Below are 18,806 nucleotides of genomic sequence, written 5' to 3'. Positions count from 1 at the left end.
AATATAGGGGAACATAAATTTTTTTACTAACATAACAATTTTAAAAAGAAACGAATGCCTCAGTGCCTCTTTTAAATACACCACTGATCAATAGGTACTGTGCTTATAGTTTATAATTTTTTTTTTAAACTTTGGTTTCCACACAATACTTATATATACTGTGTAACATAATATATTACGTAATATGTTACAAAAACATGTTTTAATAAAATTTGAATTTTCATAAGATTTTTTTTCTATTAATTTTCTATTATTTTATTTTGATTTGTCAATGAATTAAATACATTTTAATAAATTAAAGAGTTTATTTTAACATAAAATATTTGACTAAATACATACAGTGTTTTAATACACAATAAAATTATGATATATTTCTCTAAAAAAAAACTATATTACATTAACATTTATTATATCTAGATGAATTTATCCAGGAAAAAAATATCACCATAATAGATCAAATTATAAATGTCTATCTAGTCTCAGGGACAAAGATAGGGTCATAACTTTCTCTTCTTTCATTATAAAAAATGATTGCATATTAGAGAATAATTTTTTATTTTTATAAAAAGAAGTAGAAAAAGGGTTTCTTGTGCATGACCTCTTACAATAAATAAGTATCAGTCAGTTTGACTGTTTATTCGGAGATAAGACTTCATTAAAATTTTATAACATACATTGTACTGCATTAAATTTTACTGTAAATATTTAATCAAATAAATCTTACTATAGACACAATCCAGGTAGACTTACACTCTCAAATTTCATTTAAACTTTTCCAAAAATAAAAACAATTGTCTATTTTTTTATATGAAACAAATGCTTTTGAAATGGAAGATTGAATCCAGGACGCTCAATTATGTTGTTCAAATTGTGACTACACTATCAAAGACTACCATAATAAACAATATAAGATTATATAATTTATTTTTAAAAACTTATTTCTTATTAGACTACCAAGCTGCAAGTTATATATTATATTAATAATATTATATAAATTATTGTTTTATATATTGAAGTTAAAATATATAATTTAAAAATTATTTTTTTTAATAAGACAAACAACATTATATAAATTTTATTAAGATTATTTATTGAGTTTAAACTATAAATTATCTAGAAGAACATAAAACTATGCTATTGAATTATGGGGTCATAACTTAAAATTTAATATCAACTGGAATTGATGGACCATAAATATATGATCAAGACATTCTTAATAGTAAATACCTAATTATATATAAATAGTAGTAATAATCTAACACATATAATCTATACTTAAATTTAAAATTATTTGAATTAACACTCAAAATAAACTAATTAAATAATGAAATAAAAATGTTTGACCTTAAATTTTTCACTTATCATTTTAAATTATATATATATAAACATTTATATACTTTATAGTATAAGTATATAATTATTTTTATAGTATTATTGTTGAATAAATTATTAGAATACAAAATTTTTGGATTTTATAAATACACTTAATATAAAATATTGTTGAATTTTTACCACTGATCTTCAACACGTCCAAATTTGTAAATAAGAGAAGCAACAAAAATAAAAATATTTTGAAAAAAAAGTTCGAGTCCAACTGTCATATTAGGATTTGATGATCCTGATAACACAAAATGCATGCATAACTATTTAAAGAAAATTATATTTATAAAAAAAATACTACCTTTAGCACCAACAAAATCTGCAAAAAATATCCAACTAGCAGCAATTAAAGCTGCAAATCCCAATACAAATCCAATAAATAACCAACTTCGAGCACCTCTTGGTCCAAACCATCCTCCAGAATATGCTTCACCACGTATTTGTGAATTGGATACTACATTTACCCTAACAAAATTACCAACACAATTTTTTAAAAATGTAAACCCTGTTATATTAAGAGAGTAGTGTATAAGACATTTTTTAATTGGGGTTAATAAATTTTTTTATAAATAAAAATCGATTTACTAGGGTCTCTCAAAAATATAGTTTGCTCATTTTTGTTGTTTGATGGTTTAAAATTGATTTAATACTATTTAAGATATTATCAACTACCTTCAAAGATCAAACAATAATTATTACATTTTTACTTTAGAGGAACTGTAGCGCTCTCAATTTCTACCCCAACTATGTATTACAATTTGTTTTTAAATTTATTCACAACAGTATACTGAAGTATATATAATTATAATTATAGTCACATAATCAGAAAAATAAAAATAAACAACATTTCTAGCCAAAAGTGAAAATAAGTTATTAAATTAAATTGAGAAATGTATATTGCTGAATACAAGTCATAAGTGTTAATTTTTATTTAACAAAACACTATCAAAATAAAATTTAATAAATAATAAAAATTTACATAAAGAAAGAAAATGTTCCAACCAATCCACAAATGTGATAAGTACCAGATACTTGACTAGGATTAACAGCCATACCATCGATTATCAACCACCATCCAGTAGCAAACTGTAATAATCATCAAAATAACTAAAGTTAATTAATTAAATTAAAAAAAGTTAACAATTAAATACATACCAATATACCAGATATTATTCCAGCAATGACATTTTTTTTCTCATTTCCACCTTCGAACCATAAGCAATTTCCCCAATTTACATTATCTAAACACTCCATGAGAAATATTTGTTAATTATCAAGGAAATTTTTCAACTTTTGACTATAATGTTAATATTTACTTCCAAAGAAGTGTATTTTAAATGACAAAAAACGATCTCAGTAAACATTCAGCGAGCGAGAAATTTTGTTATTTTATACCATAGATAACAAATAGGATTTAATCAAATATTCTCATATCATTCAAAAGTTACATAAATATATGTATATATAAATATATACAGAGTAATCATTTTTAACCTTAAACCTTTATTTTTCCTTTAAAGTGAAAGTTTATTATAAAAAAAAAAAATGAATTTATTACCATAACTTTTAGCTCAACTTGCAAATTGACATCATCAAATAGAAACAAAATAGTATTGATAAGATTAATATGCAGTTAAAAAATGTTATAATTACTATTTACAGTAAATTTATCAGAAAAGCTCGATTTTTTTTGCATTTTTATCGTTATAGATAACTTAAATAGAAATCATAGTGAACATTTCTAATTAACGTTTAGTGTTTAAAAAGATTCTACAATTGAAATATGCAGAACTGAATTAATTTTAATTATTAACATTAAATAAAAAAACCCATAAAAAAAAAAAAATTTAAAAAGATCTACTCAATTGAGCGTATTATAAAATTTGATTATAATTGTAAAAGTCCATTAAATTCAGGTGAAACTANTTCCCTCGTTCCCCGTAAATGGGGGAAACCTCCAAAAAAATTACAAATTTAAAAATCGCTAATTTTCGAAATTTTTTCAATTTTTTTTACTAAAAACTGCCGTAACTTTTTCAAAAATGAACATATGAATATAATTTTTTTTTTATAGATGCTTGATATCTTTACCTATTATTTAGTATATTTTTTTTGTAAATTTGACCTTTTTTCTGCCCACAGGGGGAGATTTAAATTTCAACATTTTCACAAAAAATTAACTTTTTCAACTTAACTTTTGAAAATGTTCCGGAAGGTCTGACACTTTTATATATATCTTAAATTAAAGCTAATGTAATATACTTTAATGTGAAAAAAAAAAATTTGACCTCTGGACTTGTCTTCACGGCGAAAATGGCTACCGAATGCTATTTTCGTGTGAAAATTCTCGATTTTATTATTTATATTATATTTAACTTTATAATGCTATAACTTATTGAAAAGTTTATGGATCCACACAATTTTTTTATGAGAAATAATATTTTTTAATAAACCCTTTTTCATTTGACATACTTTATCTTAATCGAGATATTAATAAGGAACCAGCAGATCAAGTAGCTTTTGGAATAAAACATTTTTTTAAATTAAACACTATCTAAAGATTTGCATCGAAGCGTTTATTTTTGATAGTGATTTTAATCACTGTCAGATATCATTATATTTGATCCAACTATACCACGTCACAACTGTGCCGCGACCCCCCTGTGCTGGGTTTTTTTTTTTAGATTTATGATTAATATAGCAACATGCTACCAAAAACTTTCAAATATTATAGACTGTTAGTAACTCACAAATAGTTAAAAAATTAATAAATTACAAAGTAAAATTATTTACTTTCGCAGTTGAATATTTTTATCATATCCAATCTAATTCGACAATAAATACTTTAAAAATATTAAAAATGAATGATTTTAATTGTTTGTATGGATAAAGCTGTTTAAGCTACTTTTTATTTGATTAAGGGATTTTTTTTTCAATTTTTGAGGGTAATATCTTCAATCAAATACGAATTGTAATCATTTGACGAATCTTTGAGAAAAGTAGATTAAGTGAGGGTTGGAAAAATAAATCGAAGCCACCCAGTAAAATAATTTTAACATGAATAAAAAATTTCCTCTCACGAGAGGAGACTATAGTGATAAGATCTTTGATATTTATTGAAGTTATTGAATCTAAAGATATAAAAATCAAATTATTTGAAAATTTTTTTCTAACTCAAAAAAAAGCAAAATATTAATGCCACAGGCGGATTTGAACCTCGTACCCGAAACGTGTAAGACACAAGTGTTTCCGAATCTGTAACTGTTCGTCGTTTTCGTCTAATGATAAAATTGGCAATTTAAAGTAATTTAAATTTTATAATTTACTTTTTCGACTTTCAAAAAGCAAAAAAAAATTAAAGTCAGGTTTCTGAAACATTTACAATAGTTAAATTTTTGTGCAAATTTTGCTATTTTCAATCTCTTTCTATGAGTAAGTTAAGTGTTAGATTTTAAAAAAATGATAACAAATAAAAAGAAAATATCCTAGGTTTCAATAAAAAAAAATATATATTTATTTGTTAATTTTTGAAAAACTTATGGTAGTTTTAAGAAAAAAATGATGAAATTTACCAATTTTAAAAATTATAATTTTTTTGGATATTTCCCCCATTTGCGGGGAACGAGGGAAAATTTTTCAATTTTTAAGGATAATGTCTTCAACTAGATACGATTTGTGATCTTTTGACGTATTGTTGAAAGAAATCGGTCCAGCGAGAGCTGAGAAAAAGTGGCAACAGACAAAAAAAACACATCATGGTAAATTTAATACCTTCTCAGCTTCGCATCGAATCTAAAATATACAGAGAAAATATTATTTGAACAAGTTATTTGATTTGTCACGTTTCATCACTCTGTATACACTTACATTTTACTGATTATATGTAAAAATATAGTCAGTGATAATAATAAGACTTTTTATTGGTCGTATTAGTGGACTGTAAAAACTTTAAATATCATAACAATATGATTGTTATCAATTACTCCTAATCAATTATTATTATTAATCATGTTTCTTAAACCTTGCAATGCAATATTGTAAAAGATATTATTTAAAAATTATTTTAATGAATTTCATATTAGATATCCTGTTACATCTCGACTAACTATTACATAGAACCATATATTTTAGTTATTATTTTCATTGTTAATTGTCTCATTGATAAAAAATTCATTTTTTTAACATAATTATATTTCAAACAAATATTATATTTTGTTAAGGATTAATCTTTATGATTTCATATTTTATTAATCACTTTATTCGTACATATTTTTTTATTCAATTTTAACTAAAATGTTGCCGTCTAAAGGTTACTTCAGGGCTCTTGAATGTCCTTATTATTCTACTTCTTTTTGTGATAGACCATACTGTCATTTTAAACATAGTAAACAAGATTCTATTGATGTCGAAAATGAGGATAAAAAATCTGAAGAAGTTAGGAATTCATCATTTTCTGAAGAATCAAATATAAAAACAAAGTTGAAACCTAGAATAATTGAGTATGTTCCAAAGTGTATTAAACCTAAAAACATTGATCTCGATAATAGTAATGAAGAAAAAAAAACTTGTACTCCTGAATATGTTCCTTCGATGGTTGATAAACCTATTATAAATTCTGAAGAACTTTGTAGAACTAATTTAGATGAAGAAAAAATAAATAATTCTATAGAATTACCTAATGTATTATCAACTACAGTGTTTGAAGGTATCAAAATTTTATCTGACAGTAATAATACAACCGAAAGTTCTAAAACAGAACATTCCAGTTCTAAAAGAAAAGATAGACATCATTCTTCATCAGAACATTCACAAAAATCTTCAAGAAGTTCTTCTAAATCTAGCCATAAATCTAAGAAGTCCAAGAAAGATAAAACACCTGATCATAATTATAATACAAAAAGCAGTTCTAAAAGTGATCATAGCAATAAAAATAGTAATATTAAAGATGCTTTGAATAATTCAAAATCAAGTGCTGGACATAAATCATTAAAAGAAGCAGTATTTGAAAAAGTTAAAAAAAAACTCGATGACTCAATTGTTTCAGTACCAGACAAATATTTAAAAAAAAAAGATCAAGAAGGGTCAATTGATCAATTGCAGTCTGATTTAACAGACCTATTCAATTCTGATATGTCTGATACTGAAGAGATTCAACAAATCAAAGAAAAGTCTGATCATGTTGTAGAAACTAAAACAAAAAAACGTATTGCACATATATCTTCTTCTAGTGTATTTTCTATGGTTAATGCTAAACAAATTTCTAGACCTAAATCTTCAAAATCATTGCAAGAACTAGTAGCTAATAGAATTAAAATAATATCTCAAACTAACAGCACAGATCTTCAAGATCGTAAATTTGAAATACTTAAAAAAACTAGTTTAGATAATATTGACCTATCTACACCTGTTTTAAAGTCTAAAGTACGTGTTGCTCATCAACCAAAAATTGAATCATCATTTACAACTAAAACTAATAATTCAGAAATAAAAAGTATTTCTAATGAAACTATTAAATTTCACTTAAGAATTAAAACATTTAAAAATGGTAACAACATGCCAAATCCTATTCGGCAAAGTTGCTTAGAAAAACTTTATGTAGCTTTTACCACACATTTTACAAATGAAGAAGCAATCAAACATGCTCATGTTACTGAAGAAGAAGTTCATAATAAAGCTAAAACAACCAGTATTTATAGAAATTTGATTGTACAGTCTTTAATGAAAGCTAAAAAACCGCCTGAACAGCAAAGTAAAAATAATCCAAACTACCCTTCACATATGTATGGTGTGTGTTTATATGAACTTTTAAACAAATATATTTTATCCCAAGAAGAATTGGAGCAAAATGGTTATCCCTTAATGGGAAATAATAATTTGGCCTACATTTCTAAAAATGCTCATTATTATAAACCACTATCAAAAAAACAAAAGGAGAATAAATTTTTTTGTATGAATTGTGGCAATGAATTTGAAGTTAACAAAACTGGAATGCCATTATTAACACTAAACAAATGTATTTATCACCCAGGTAAACTAAGGTATGAAAGATCAAAAAATGAAAAATTTTGGATGTGTTGTTATAAAAGACAGCATGAATCAGGTTGTGAGTCAAGTATTTATCATATGCCAGATAAATTTAATGATGATGCACTAGAAGAATTTGTTTTAACTAGAAATATTAAATCAAAAAAAAAAAATAATGAGCCCAACTTCTTTGCTTTAGATTGTGAAATGGTTAATACTACATTTGGTACAGAAATAGTACGGGTAACAGTTATTGACCATGAAGGAAGAGAAGCATACGAGTCTAAAGTAAAACCTTTCAATCTAGTACTTGATTACAAATCAAAGTACAGTGGAATAACAGAAGAATCACTCAAAAATTGTACTAAGAGATTGTTTGAAGTACAATTAGATTTATTAAAAATATTTGATCAAAATTCTATCTTAATTGGTCATAGCTTAGAAAATGATTTAAAGGTATTGAAAATTGTTCACTATAATGTCGTTGATACAAGCATTATGTACCCACATAAATTTGGTCCACCATATAAATGCAGTTTGAAACTACTAGCTGAACAACACCTTCAAAGAATAATCCAAAGTGAAGAAGGTCATGATAGTAAAGAAGATGCAGTTGCTTCATTGGATTTAGTATGGAAACAGTTAAAAGAAGACGTAAAAAAATTTAAACCGGTCAACATAATAAGTGTTGATAAAAAATAGAAAAAATTAAATTGTCATTAGCTTTTGAATAATTTATCCATAAATTTAATGATAAAAATGATTAAAATAATGATCTCATTAATTTTTCTACATTAAAAAAGAACTAAACAACTCTATGTGCTGAAAATAAAAAAAAGAAAATAATGTTTTTGGTGTAAGAGATTACAATTTACAAAATATGTTATTTTACATATTTGTGTTAAAATTATTTTGTTTTTGAATTATTAACTTTGGCGGTACTGGATTTAGATAAAAGATAAATTTCCTTGACATGTCATGTAACCAGTTTGAAGTTAATTGAATTAATAGGTATTATTTAATTTTTGTAGACAATAAGTGTTTTACTCAAATTAATATCATTATTACATATACATATAATTTTCTTGAATTATTATACTGTAAATGTTTAGTTAAGAAAATTTGTAATGTTTTTGTAATTTACAAATATTAATTAATTTATTTTTTCATTAATTAAAATTAATATTTTTATATGAAAAAGTAAAAAATTTCTTATTGATTATAAAGAATAGTAGTCTTTTTTGCTATATTTTATTATTTTTTTTAAGGTTAGGTAATAGACTTATTAAATGAACAATAGTCTAAAAAAATTCAGAAAAATCACATCTTTTTAGAGCTGTTGCAAGATACTATAATAAAAGTCCTATGCCAATTGTTATGTAATTACTTGTATTAAACTTATATAACCGAAATTTTAGTGGTGAATAGAATGAGGTAGGTTAAAAGGGATAACTAACTTAATTAATAGTCCAAGAGAATCTTTGGTCTCTTAGCACCCCTTAAGTTTTTAATAGTATCCCCTAACTTTTTCTAACATTTTTTTTATTGAAAAATCTGTGGAAGTCATAATATTCAATTGTTACTGAAAGGTTATAAAAACCTATACTAAAAGTATAGTGACCCCTCTTTCTTTTAAAGGAATCCTGTCCAGTTAAAGCTATAATACTAAGATATTTTAAAATAAAGCAACTAAAAAACATTTATTAATTTCTTAATTTTAAATTACGAAATATTTGATATCAAAATGAAATTACTTCACTCATTAGCAGAGTTGAGATAGACTACTGCGGTTGAGTCCCTCAAAAATTCAGAAAATAACATATATTATATAAATATTTTTAATGTGGGTAAATTAAAACTTAAACAATTTCTTCAAATTTCGATAGTTACTACACCTATGTTATTAATCATTAACATTTTTTCGATTAAAGATAAAATATTTTTTTCAGTTTAAAACCTTTCCTGTAAGTTAAACTTGTAACAATTGAAAATTCTTGATTTTTTGCTTAATTTTAAATTATACTAGTATAGGATATAGATTCCTTATGGGATGCATTTTGCTAATAAACTAAATGTTGTACTTAGTGACATGTAACTATAAAATATTTCTTTAGTTAAGCCATTTCATAAAGTTACATTTCATAAAAAAAGGGACAAAATTACAGAAATTACTCGTTTTCAAATAATAGAACTAGGGGAACAACTCTCCGTTGAATAATGATAACTAAATATATAAATATAAGTAAGCATATATATTTTTTTTTATATACATTGATGATAAGATTTAACTTGCGATTAGCGAATATTTCGTAGAAATATGGTCATCAATGTAAGTTTTTCTTCGTAATTAATATTGTGATAGAAAGTATTTTATAAATTCTATGTGTGTTTAAAACAATTTATTAAATATTATAATTCAGTAGTTTTTATTACACAAAAAAAGTCGACTAAATGACTTTTAGGGAAAATTACTACGTGTCATACTAGCAAACCAATGAGAAGCCGCCAAATCGGCGATTTTTTACTAACACAATCAGCACACGACAGTCGGCAGTCCCATATTAAAGCTCATTCTTCCTTAGGGTTTGTGTTTAACGGAACGCAAACTTCAAATTTACGGAGTTTTATTTTGTATTTTAATATTCAGTGATATATTTTTAATTCTATTAAATTATAAAACTTTATGCTGTACACCGCATGAATAAAAAAGAAATTAGTGCTAATAATTGAACTATGTTCACAAATTATGACTTTTTAAAAACTTCCACATTTTATTAAATTTTTTTTTGTCATAGAGGTTTATAAGAATCAAACGTTTATAATAAGAATTTCCTTTAGTATTTTTATTTGGTATGGTTATATTAATTTTTATTTTAAGTTTATGAAATCCATTTATTTATTATCTCATGTTTCTTTTTAGTTAAAATTATTAAAAATGAATATCTCGCTCCGGAACTATTTGATAGTTACCCTAACATTGTTGTCATGTATTTTTATAAGCAATATTCATGGTTTATCTGTCATGAGTGTTGATCTAGGGTCTGAATGGATGAAAGTAGCAATTGTTTCAGTAAGTAATAAAAACTAAATAAATATTTTTGATTATTATTTTTTATTTTCTTAGCCTGGAGTACCTATGGAAATTGCACTAAATAAAGAATCTAAAAGAAAAACTCCAGTTGCGATTGCTTTTAGAAATGGTGATAGGACATTTGGAGAGGATGCCTTAACTGTATGTGTACGTTTTCCATCCAACTGTTATATATATTTCTTAGATTTACTGGGAAAGCAAATTGATAATCCTACTGTGGAAATCTTCAGAAAACGTTTCCCTTATTATGATATTATAGCCGATGAAAATCGAAATACGATTCTTTTTAAACATACTGAATCGTAAGGAAGAAAATTTATAGTCAATTTAATAATAAGAGTATAATAATAAAATATTATTCAAATTTTATATAGAAATGAAGTGTTTTCACCAGAAGAATTAGTTGCTATGATGTTAGAAAAAGCTAGGGATTTTGCGCAAGATAGTGCAGGCCAACCCATTAATGAAGCAGTGATAACTGTCCCTTGTTACTTTGGACAAGCTGAACGTTTTGCAATGCTTAAAGCGGCTGAAATTGCAGGAATTAAAGTTTTGCAATTAATTAATAGTTATACAGCAGGTAATAGACCTCAAAATTTCATTTAATTCAGAAATAAAGTATGCCATTTTGGAGCAGTACTATTACAAAATGTTACATTAATAATTTCAGGAATTAAATTCATAATAACCTTATAAAACAAAACAATAATTCATTGTATTTCTATAAACCTATAATCTATGTGTGAAGAACATTATTAAACACATGCTTCTTGCATATAGGTGTGTACATAAGGATAAGGAAATAGAACCCTATTACTGAAATATATATATAATTCAGATATATTTTAAACTTTTAAACTTTTGTCTATAAATTGTAAATGAAACATTTAGTAACATTATAATCCCTATAATTGTCTTTTCTTTTTATTGTATCTTTAGCTGCATTGAATTATGGTATATTTCGTACTAAAAGCTTTAATGAAACATCTCCTATGTATATGTTATTTTATGATATGGGTGCTTATAGTACTCAAGCAACAGTTGTTTCATATCAATTAGTAAAGAGTAAAGATAAAGTAGCACCTGAAATACATCCTCAATTGACAGTGTTGGGAGTAGGGTTTGTAATCAATTAGTTAACATGAATTTACAATTATTATAAATATTTTTTTAGTTAATTTATTATTTATAGATATGAGCGTAATTTGGGAGGACTTGAAATTCAATTTAGATTAAGAGATTATTTAGCAAAAAAATTTAACTCACTTAAACTAACAAGTAATGATGTTACTAAAAACCCACGAGCAATGGCTAAATTATTTAAAGAAGCTGGTCGTGTGAAAAATGTCTTGAGTGCTAATACTGATCATTTTGCTCAGGTATAGATATAATTCATTAACACATTAAAGATAAAAATTTTAAATGAATGAAATTATTATCTTATGTAAATAAAAAACTTTCCTTGTGTTTACAATTATAGATTTTCATTATATTTTAATGAATTAAAAAATCATAAATTACCAAAAGTATTTTATAATTGAATTTTTTTGTGATGTAAATTTTTAAAATCCATTAAAAGTATAGTGACCTCTTCTTAAGATTAAGTATTTTAATAATTTATACTCAGATGAGTGGTTAGTCCGATACCGGATGATTGGTAAGTGACTCCAAATACTAAATTGTGATCTCTTGCTCAGCAAACAGATCCCGCGTGTGACTGAGTCTTAAACCCATCCCCTATACTACTGTGTCACCAACTTGGCCACACCATTCCTCTATTATATCTGTTATTCTTTGTTATTTATATTTTCTTAGGTAGAAGGCTTAATAGATGAAAAAGATATGCGAATTAAAGTAACAAGAGAGGAATTGGATGAGTTATGCAAAGATTTGTTCGACAGAGTGACAGTTCCTGCTCAAAGAGCTTTAGAATCTTCAGGCCTCACTATTGATATAATAGAACAAGTACATTTTTAATATATATTTACATTTTAATTTAATTTTTTTGTTAAATGAAATACTTTGTATATAACAAATATTATTATGAAGTTTTAGAAATACTTCATAAATATTTAGAACTATAATTGTTCTAGGTTATGTTAGCTGGAGCTGGTACAAGAGTTCCTAAAGTTCAAGAACGATTAATTAAAGACCTCAAAATTAGTCAACCTTTAGGTCGTTCTCTAAATACAGATGAAGCAGCTGCCTTAGGAGCTGCTTACAAGGCAGCTGATCTTAGTAATGGATTCAAAGTAAAGCCTTTTATTACCAAAGATGCCACTCTATTTCCTATTCAGGTGATTATTGTATTATTATTTTCTATTTTAATAAATTTTTATACTCTCATTTTGAATTTTTTATAGGTTATATTTGATAAAGAAATTACAGAAGAAGATAAACCAACTAAACAAGTAAAACGCATGTTGTTTGGTCCCATGAATCCATATCCACAAAGAAAGATTTTAACGTTTAATAAACATAAAAAAGATTTTGCTTTTATGGTTGGTTATGCTGAACTAAGCCATCTACCAGAATACGAAATAAAAGCTTTGGGGCCATTGACTCTCAGTAGTATAAAATTAAATGGTGTTAAAGAAGCATTTTCTAAGCACCAGGAAACTGAAGATATAGATACCAAAGGAATTAAAGCACACTTTGCTTTAGATGAAAGTGGTTTGTTGGTTTTACAAAATGTAGAATTATTAATACAAAAAACTATAAGAACTGATGATGAAGAACAATCCACACTTTCTAAAATTGGCAATACTATTAGTAATTTGTTTAAGGGTAAATAAGTTACTAGATATCTATGCATTATTACTGTTTTTGATAATATTGCTACTTTAATAATTTAGGCCCTGAAGAAGTTTTGAAAGATGAAAAGACTGTTAATGAAACACTAGAAGAAGAAAACTCTATTCCACCTCAAACATCAGCTAATTTTACTCAAAATAGTACTACAGAAACATTAAATAAGTCTAATAATAGTACTGAACCAATACAACTAAATAGTACCAGTTCTGAAACGGATATTAAAAAAAATTCTAAAGTTGTTACCATTAAGGAAACTATTAATATTAGTCAAGAAAATTTATTTGTCAATCCACCAGATGGAGATGTTTTACAAAAGTCAATTAATAAGTAAGATAATTAGTTTGCTTATTTAGTTTTTCTTCACCTTTAAAAGTCTTATTCTACTTATTTTAACAGATTAAAGGGATAAAGATAGTTTTGGTAACCAAATGGATGTGTAAATCACATTTTGTTTAAATAATATTGTATTTTATCATTTAATATGAAGAATTATTACTATGATGGCAATTATTAAATACTATATTTAGTAACTTGCTTTAAAATACAGGGTGACTTTTTTATCATAACCCACTCAATTACTTACAGAATAAATATATTTAAACATTTTTTTTTTTTGGTTATCTTTAGTTCCACATTATTCTTGAATTATTAACTATGTAATACTTATGAAGTTCATCCCTTATGCCTTGTAAGGGGGTCAACTTTGTTTTTTTAAATGGAAACACATATTTTTAATTTAATAAAATTGTTGAGTTTTTAATTTAATAGTAAATGGCATTTGAATTTTTAATACAACTCTATTCGTTTATTAGATATAAACATTTAAAGTTTCAAATTTTTGAGTTAATATACATGTATAATACAGGTAGCTAATTGGTTTTTTATGACATCAATATTCGCAGGTACACAGCATTGCTATTATCAATGGTAGTAAGGCACAATGTTGTGAGTTCATAAATACACTAACTGAGTATATAAAAAGTATATCTATTGATAGTCATAATTGATAATAAACAATCCGTGACTGTGACAGCAATGTCATAAAAATCCAATTAGCCATCTGTATTTATAATCCCTTATGTATTATACATGTATATTATCTCAAAAATTTGAAACTTTAAATGTTTATATCTAATAAACTAATAAAGTTATATTAAAAATTCAAATGCCATTATTTAATTTTGAATTAAAAATCCAAACATTTTATTTAATTCAAAATATGTGTTCCCATTTAAAGTTGACACCCTTACAAGGCATAAGGGATGAACTTCATAAGTATTACATAGTTAATAATTCAAGAATAATGTGTAACTAAAGATAACCAAAAAAAAGTTTAAATATATTTATTCTGTAAGTAATTGCGTGGGTTATAATAAAAAAATCACTCTATATATATATATATATGTATTCTTCAAAGTTTACTTTAACTTTGAAAAATAATTAATATATATGATTAGAGTTATTCTTTTAAATTAAATTTTCATTTATGAAAAGCCAAATTAAAATTTTTCATTACTTCGATGAAATTATTTTTATTGCTTTTTAAAAAAATGCTATAAAATATTATGAAACTTGACTAACTAAATTAAACTTGCTTTATATTAAGTTAAATATTTTTAAATTGATGTAAAATGGTTACAAAAAAGAATTTCTAAAATCTATGTTTTCTGTTAATATTGATTATTGTTTAAAATTAATTAAAATATTTTAAATTAATAATTTCAGAATTAGTCAATTAAAACAAAAGGATTTAGAAAAATCTCGTAAAGAAACATCTTTAAATAATTTAGAAACTGCTATTATTGAAACACGAGAAAAATTAGAACAACCTGATTATGCTGATTCTGCAACATCTGAAGAAGTTCAACAAATTTTAGATAAATGTTCTGAAGTGAGAAAATTTAACTTTTTTAATGATTATTCTTTAATAAATAATGTTTTATTTAGACATCAAATTGGTTAGAAGATGAAGGCTTTGGTGCTACTGCTGAAAAATTAGATTTAAAATTAGATGATTTAGTCAAGGTTGTTCGTCCAATATGGGAAAGAGCAATGGAACATTTAGAAAGACCAGCAAAACTTGAAGCACTTGATAAAGCTTTAAATAGTGGTAAAACATTTTTGGCTGGAATACATAATTCAACATTAGAAAACACACCATTTACTCAAGTTGAAATTGATACCCTTGATAAATTGATTAATGAAATTTCAGTGAGTTTGTGTTTTATTTTAATTGAAATTGTAGGGGTAGGCAATTTTTTAGGCCAACTTATTATTATAACACCTGTTCCAAACTAGATTATAACATGATAAAAATACTTAAATACATATCTAAATACTACAGAGAAAATTTATTCAAAATATGTATTCAAACTAATTTTTCTTAAGTTACTAATTACAAATAAAAATACTTTTAAAAAGTATTTCAAATACTTTAAAATATTCTCATCTAAATGTTATGCTTAGGGGCTACCAATCTTTGTTTTTTGGTGGGGAGTTGAGGAGGGCCTAGCTTTCCCTTTATAACAAATGTATTTGTAATTTATTTATTTAAAAAAAATCTTAACCTCATTCTTGTTTTTATGATATTATTTTTTTATACTAAAATAAGTAATATTCCATCAATAAACCAAAGAAGTTAATTTGTAATTTGAAAACCAAAAACTATCGCAACTAAGATTAATTTTCAAATGTCTTTTTCCAATGCTATAACTTGTTAATCAGCATAACATAATCAACAATGGATATATTACTGACTCTTATACTGGTAGGTAATAAGTTGTGTCTTTAGACATATAAAAAACACTATAATAGTAGCTAGAAAATGATAAAATATAATAAATATAAATTATTGGGAAATGCCAAAAAAAAAAAAATTTCTAATATTTATATAAAATAGTTTTCAAATATTAAAAATACAATTTTCAAAAAGTTTTGTATGTATAACTATTATAATTATTCCTAAGTGTTTAATAGTAAAATACATATAACATAATGGTTTAATTGTCAAGCTGATTATTATTTTAATAAGGGCTATAAAAAAAAACCATTTTTTTTTTTTAAGAAAAATAGAAATTTTATATCATTAAAATATAAATGTAAATATGTAACATTTGATTCTTAAAAAAATTTAGTTTTTACCCTTAATCTGACAATTATTGAATAGTTAAATAGGATATACTGCATAAGAAATTATAGCGATAAATCATATATTTTTCTTTAGATTAATCTATGTTTAAAAATTTTAATATTTTGAAAATGTAATCGAATTTTATCCATAATCTCTTTATAGTAGTGGTTTCTTAATAGATTCTGATTATTCTTATTGTAAAATCTTGAAAATTTTAACTTTATAAGAATATTTTTAGAAATTATAAAAATTTCACTTAAATAATGAATCTTAATTTTATACATACTTAAAGGCTTGGAAAATAAAACAAGTTGCTGAACAAGAAAAACTTTCTAAATCTACTAATCCAATAATAACAGTTCAAGCCATTTCATTAAAACAGACATCTATTGAACGTGAGGTATTAAAAATAATTATTGGATATACCTATAAAATTATTTGGTAGTCAAATCCTATATAATTTGTTTTAGATGAGATATTTAATGAATAAATTTACTTCTTGGATACCACCAAAGAAAAAAGAAGAACCAAAAAAAAACGGTTAGTTAACTTTTTTTTCAATCGCATTTTTATTTATCAAAATAAATTTTTTTATTAAGATTCTAAAACTGAAAATGATAAAACTGAAACCTTACAAGAGCAAGAAAATGATAGTACAATTGAAACAAAAGCTAGTGAAAAAGAGAATATAAATGATAGTGAATCCAAAATTGAACCTGAACAATCTGAAACTGGTGAAAATCCATCAATCGAACCAACAAAATCTGGTAAGAAATAATTTTTTTAACTCATTTAATGGTGAAGGATACTTAATGAGTGAAATTATAATTACACGGGTGATATATATATTAAACAATAATTCCACGATAGTATTAAAATGTTTCTTTTTACAGAAATAAAATACAAATTATCCCATAATTTAAAAGAAGATGTATCTTCTTGGATTACATCAGCTCTCATCATTTGTCTTATTCAATTTGGATTTCGTTTATTTTAATTATTGAAACAATCATTTCCATTAGATTTCTTTTCTGTACTTGAGAATCACCAATAGAGAACGTATGTTGTAATATATTTTCACAAGACGGGTTCTTAAATTATGATTTATTCTATGTTTCTTCTGTCAAATAACACTTGCTAATTAAATAACTTTAACATGAAATTCTAATTTTATTATATGTATTACTTTACCCATTTTTTAGTGGGGTCTATCCTTTATTGAGTAAAATATCCTTCAATAGTTAACTAAATCTATTTACTATCTATATCTTTAAAAATATATTTCTTCTTTGGAAAATTCTAAAGTCATTAATTTTACCTTGAGATTAATTTTTTGTGCAAAGCACATATTTTTCCAGTTATACTTTTCAGTAAAAATATATCCTTTGCCAATTTTAAAATACATTCTAGGAAAAATCCTCTTCAATAAAAAAATTGATTTATAAATTTTATAAATTAAGTATTAATATAACTACCTAAACTCAAGGAAAAATTAATATTCAAGAGAACTAATTTTAATCTAGTTCTTTATAAGATTATTTTACTAATTACATCTCTTGTATAAGCTCTGTTTAAGTTTTGTTGGTAATAAAAAAAGATAATTTATTAACATTAATTAACTGTATAATTATCTTAACTTATTTAAATAAAAATCTTAATTTTTTTTTAATATTTGGCTTTTATATAAATGTTGTAAATACTTAAAATCTCTTTTATTTATTATATTTTATTTCAGATGAGAAGAAACCTGATGAACATTCAGAACTATAGTCATGTAGTCAATTAAATAATTTTACTGAGTATTTATATATTTTGTCATACACATTCCAGAAAAAACCCTGGAAAATATTTGTTTAATGTGTAAATTGTATTAATTTTTTAAATATTACTTTTTGTTATTGTTGTTTTTAATTTCTTTTTTCAAAAAGTTTTAGTTCATAATTAGTGATATTTATATACTAAGTATTTATATTTTTAACTATTCCATAAATTTTGGTTTGTATAATCTTTTTATACAACGTGTTATTCATTAATACTTTATAAAATAGTTCTATATATCTAATAAATTAGAACATTTCAAGAATTGCATGAATGTAAAAAAAATTTTATTTATAGTTATTTTGCGCAGTTGGTTTAATAAACAATTTTTGATAATATAATGAATTATATTTGTTCATATAAAGTGTGTGTAAATATGTAAATATTTTATGTAAAATATGATATTAATACAATGTAGAACGTAAAGTGAACACTATTAGAAAAGTAATGTCCGGCTAATATAAAAATTTAGGTAATTTGATTTTTACTTATAGTTTAACCTATATTTTGTTGTAAAAAATATGAGTAGATGAAATTTGTAAATAAAGT

General features: G+C 24.3%; 2 protein-coding genes across 6 annotated transcripts; one reads left to right on the top strand and one right to left on the bottom strand.

Moving 5' to 3' along the window:
• Nucleotides 1-1,202: 1,202 nt before the first annotated feature.
• On the bottom strand, nucleotides 1,203-2,957 carry LOC126904373 (transmembrane protein 50B). Of its 3 annotated transcripts, none has more exons than XM_050683372.1 (5): nucleotides 2,939-2,957; nucleotides 2,536-2,628; nucleotides 2,360-2,466; nucleotides 1,682-1,845; nucleotides 1,203-1,618 (listed from the first exon to the last, which is right to left on the bottom strand). In XM_050683372.1, the coding sequence occupies exons 1-5, from the start codon at nucleotides 2,939-2,941 to the stop codon at nucleotides 1,509-1,511; spliced, it is 477 nt and encodes a 158-aa protein (XP_050539329.1). In that variant the 5' UTR covers nucleotides 2,942-2,957; the 3' UTR covers nucleotides 1,203-1,508. The 3 variants fall into 3 exon arrangements, with proteins under 3 accessions (XP_050539329.1, XP_050539326.1, XP_050539327.1); XM_050683369.1 differs by lacking the exon at nucleotides 2,939-2,957 and adding an exon at nucleotides 2,697-2,816; XM_050683370.1 differs by lacking the exon at nucleotides 2,939-2,957 and having other exon boundaries at nucleotides 2,536-2,786.
• A 2,654-nt stretch (nucleotides 2,958-5,611) lies between these two features.
• LOC126906182 (hypoxia up-regulated protein 1) lies at nucleotides 5,612-18,598 on the top strand. Of its 3 annotated transcripts, XM_050686534.1 has the most exons (16): nucleotides 9,942-10,254; nucleotides 10,325-10,474; nucleotides 10,529-10,797; nucleotides 10,870-11,075; nucleotides 11,435-11,615; nucleotides 11,688-11,874; nucleotides 12,311-12,460; nucleotides 12,589-12,792; nucleotides 12,859-13,282; nucleotides 13,351-13,636; nucleotides 15,035-15,200; nucleotides 15,257-15,520; nucleotides 16,732-16,839; nucleotides 16,910-16,979; nucleotides 17,039-17,206; nucleotides 17,333-17,517. In XM_050686534.1, the coding sequence occupies exons 2-16, from the start codon at nucleotides 10,340-10,342 to the stop codon at nucleotides 17,434-17,436; spliced, it is 2,922 nt and encodes a 973-aa protein (XP_050542491.1). In that variant the 5' UTR covers nucleotides 9,942-10,254; nucleotides 10,325-10,339; the 3' UTR covers nucleotides 17,437-17,517. The 3 variants fall into 3 exon arrangements, with proteins under 3 accessions (XP_050542489.1, XP_050542490.1, XP_050542491.1); XM_050686532.1 differs by lacking the exons at nucleotides 9,942-10,254; nucleotides 10,325-10,474 and adding an exon at nucleotides 5,612-6,423 and having other exon boundaries at nucleotides 17,333-17,554; XM_050686533.1 differs by lacking the exons at nucleotides 9,942-10,254; nucleotides 10,325-10,474; nucleotides 17,333-17,517 and adding exons at nucleotides 5,617-6,423; nucleotides 18,175-18,598.
• Nucleotides 18,599-18,806: the final 208 nt, after the last annotated feature.

The sequence above is a fragment of the Daktulosphaira vitifoliae genome, unplaced genomic scaffold, assembly GCF_025091365.1.
Source record: "Daktulosphaira vitifoliae isolate Bord-2020 unplaced genomic scaffold, ASM2509136v1 Scaffold_4, whole genome shotgun sequence".
In the NCBI taxonomy this organism is placed as follows: domain Eukaryota; kingdom Metazoa; phylum Arthropoda; class Insecta; order Hemiptera; family Phylloxeridae; genus Daktulosphaira; species Daktulosphaira vitifoliae.
This window is presented reverse-complemented; position numbering and strand designations above follow the sequence as displayed.